This window comes from Chlorella variabilis (assembly GCF_000147415.1).
Source record: "Chlorella variabilis unplaced genomic scaffold CHLNCscaffold_314, whole genome shotgun sequence".
Taxonomy (NCBI): Eukaryota; Viridiplantae; Chlorophyta; class Trebouxiophyceae; order Chlorellales; family Chlorellaceae; genus Chlorella; species Chlorella variabilis.
In genome coordinates this window covers 1-2,121 of record NW_005434855.1, presented here as the reverse complement: position 1 = coordinate 2,121, position 2,121 = coordinate 1, and the positions used below count along the sequence as shown (strand labels likewise).

At 63.8% G+C, this 2,121-nt stretch overlaps 1 protein-coding gene across 1 annotated transcript; it reads left to right on the top strand.

Annotated features, from left to right (window-relative positions):
• Window positions 1-1,510: 1,510 nt before the first annotated feature.
• CHLNCDRAFT_141161 (hypothetical protein) lies at window positions 1,511-2,081 on the top strand (the record flags this gene model as incomplete). The annotated part of the gene is made up of 2 exons (XM_005842570.1): window positions 1,511-1,663; window positions 1,845-2,081. Coding segments are annotated over 2 exons (390 nt in total), but the record flags the coding sequence as incomplete, so codon positions are not given.
• Between the last annotated feature and the right edge of the window lie 40 nt (window positions 2,082-2,121).

The window sequence follows — 2,121 nt, the reverse complement described above, 5'->3', positions numbered from 1 at the left end:
TGTCGAATGCAGTGCCCGTTGCCAGCTTGATCATGACATCTGCCTGTAACTGAGAGATAACACCTTCTGCCTTCCACAGGTCTATTGCCAAAGCCAGAAACTTGCTGAAATCAATGCCTGCTTTGCCCAGCTCGCCCTTCAGCCGCGACCGCTCGGAGCGGCTGCCGGCGGCGGCGCACCGCTCAGTGAAGAAGTCCTTGAACTCCTCCCAGAACACGATGGAATGGCAAAAGAACTTGATCTCGTGGGAGTAGCCTGACTGAACGGCGATGGCGACGCGCGCCTGTGGATGTGCTTCACAAAACCTTTCCCACGAGTTGAAGCGCGACTTCAGCTGCTTAGCTTGGTTAGCTGCACCGCTCAATAGCGGCGTTGGACCTAGAGCCTTGCTGCCGGACTGGGCACCATGCTCATGTGTGCTCATGGGGGTTGAGTTCGTTGGAAAAGCGTATTACGGTTGCTGGGATGCCAACAGAACAAACGGGAGGGAGAATGATGCATGATTGAGGATGATGTCCCCAATGACCCTCCAGGTGGGGGGCCATCATGCCCATCATGGGGCACATCCTTACCGGGAGGCCTACCTGGGCCAGGAGGGGGCAGGTGCCAGTGCCCGCCCACTGATGGCGTCCGTCACTGCCCAGCGGTTGGAGCTGTGCCGGCCAACGCCGGGGGCGCGTCACTGAGCGCCCGCCTGGCCTGCCCTTCTGTTCAGCAAGGCGCTGCCGGAAAAGGCTGCTGTTCCCGTGCACCTCGCCTGCCGACACAACATATCGGGCTGCTGGCGCCACCAGAGGGCCGTGAGGGATTCAACCTTGTGTGTTGGTTGATGGATTGCGGCTTGGAGTTGACAGAAGGTGCCTGCATGGGGCCCTGAACGGCCTGCTGTGTCGCCAGGGCGCGCCCGATGTTGACGTTCTGCCTGCCGGCTGCCCATATCCATTGCGCCCTCCCCGCACCGCATTGTCGTGGAAGCCGCAGCTGTCGCCCTGAGGCTGCGTTGCTGCCTTGGCGTTGTGAGGGCTGCTGCATCGCCCGACAGCTTGCGGAGGCAGACTGGGGCGTGGCTTACTGCATCCTGAACGGTGTGCTGAGCTGCGTGCTGCCGCTGCAAGCCCGCCAGTTAGCGCTGGCGAGCTTACTGGCACCGACGGCTTGCCCCGCCCACCTCGACCTGCTTTGCGCTGCGCAAAGAAGAGTCTTCTTATCCTATTGCAAGCTTTGAATTGCGATTGATCAGCTGCCGCTGCCTGCGCCGCTGAGGCGGTCTACTATGGCTCTGCTCTGCCGCCGCCGCCGCCTATGCAGCTGCTCCGTTGTACTCATCACCCCTTTTCTGATGCGGCTGCTCGCCATCGCATCTGCCCGACAAGTGCATCCTGGCTGTCCGCCCCGCCTGCCTGCAGTCGACGCATCCTTGCACCGCGAGGCACCCTAGCGGCCACCCCAACAGCAGCGGCGGCGCCGGACCCAGCCCCCAGGCGTCCTTCTGCCCTCCTCGCCGCCTGCCATGGCGCAGCTGGCGCAGCTGGGGCGCACGCTGCTGGCGCCCTTTGCCAGCGTGGCCGGCTGGTACAACCGCACAGCCCAGCTGCACCCGCTGAGCACCGGCGTCGTCACCACCGGCCTGAAGACTAGCGCCGCCGACATCTTCGCCCAAAAGGTGCGGGCTGGATCGGCTTATGTTTTTTGTTTATGCCAGCTCGCTGGCGTGCATGAGCGGGCAGGGCTGGACGGGTCTGCCGCTGCAGCCTGGGCCAAGGGAAGCAGCCAGCAGCAGAGCAAGCGGTGCCGCAGCAGGGGCCACCTCCCCCACGCACACGCCGCCCGCTCTGCGCCCTCAGGTGGTGGAGGGGCGCGAGGACTTTGACTACACCCGCCACGCCGCCTTCTGCGCCTTTGGCTTCGCCTACCTGGGCGGCTTCCAGTACTGGCTGTACAACGTCAAGTTTGCGCAGTGGTGCGGCCCGCTGACGCGCGCCTTTGGCCACCGCGCCACCGCCCCCATCAAGACCTTCATCGACCAGGGCATCCACCACCCGCTCATTTACTTCCCTTCTTTCTTCACCATCAAGGCCGCCGTCAGCGGGCAGCCGCTGAGCTCCGCGGCCGACAAGTACC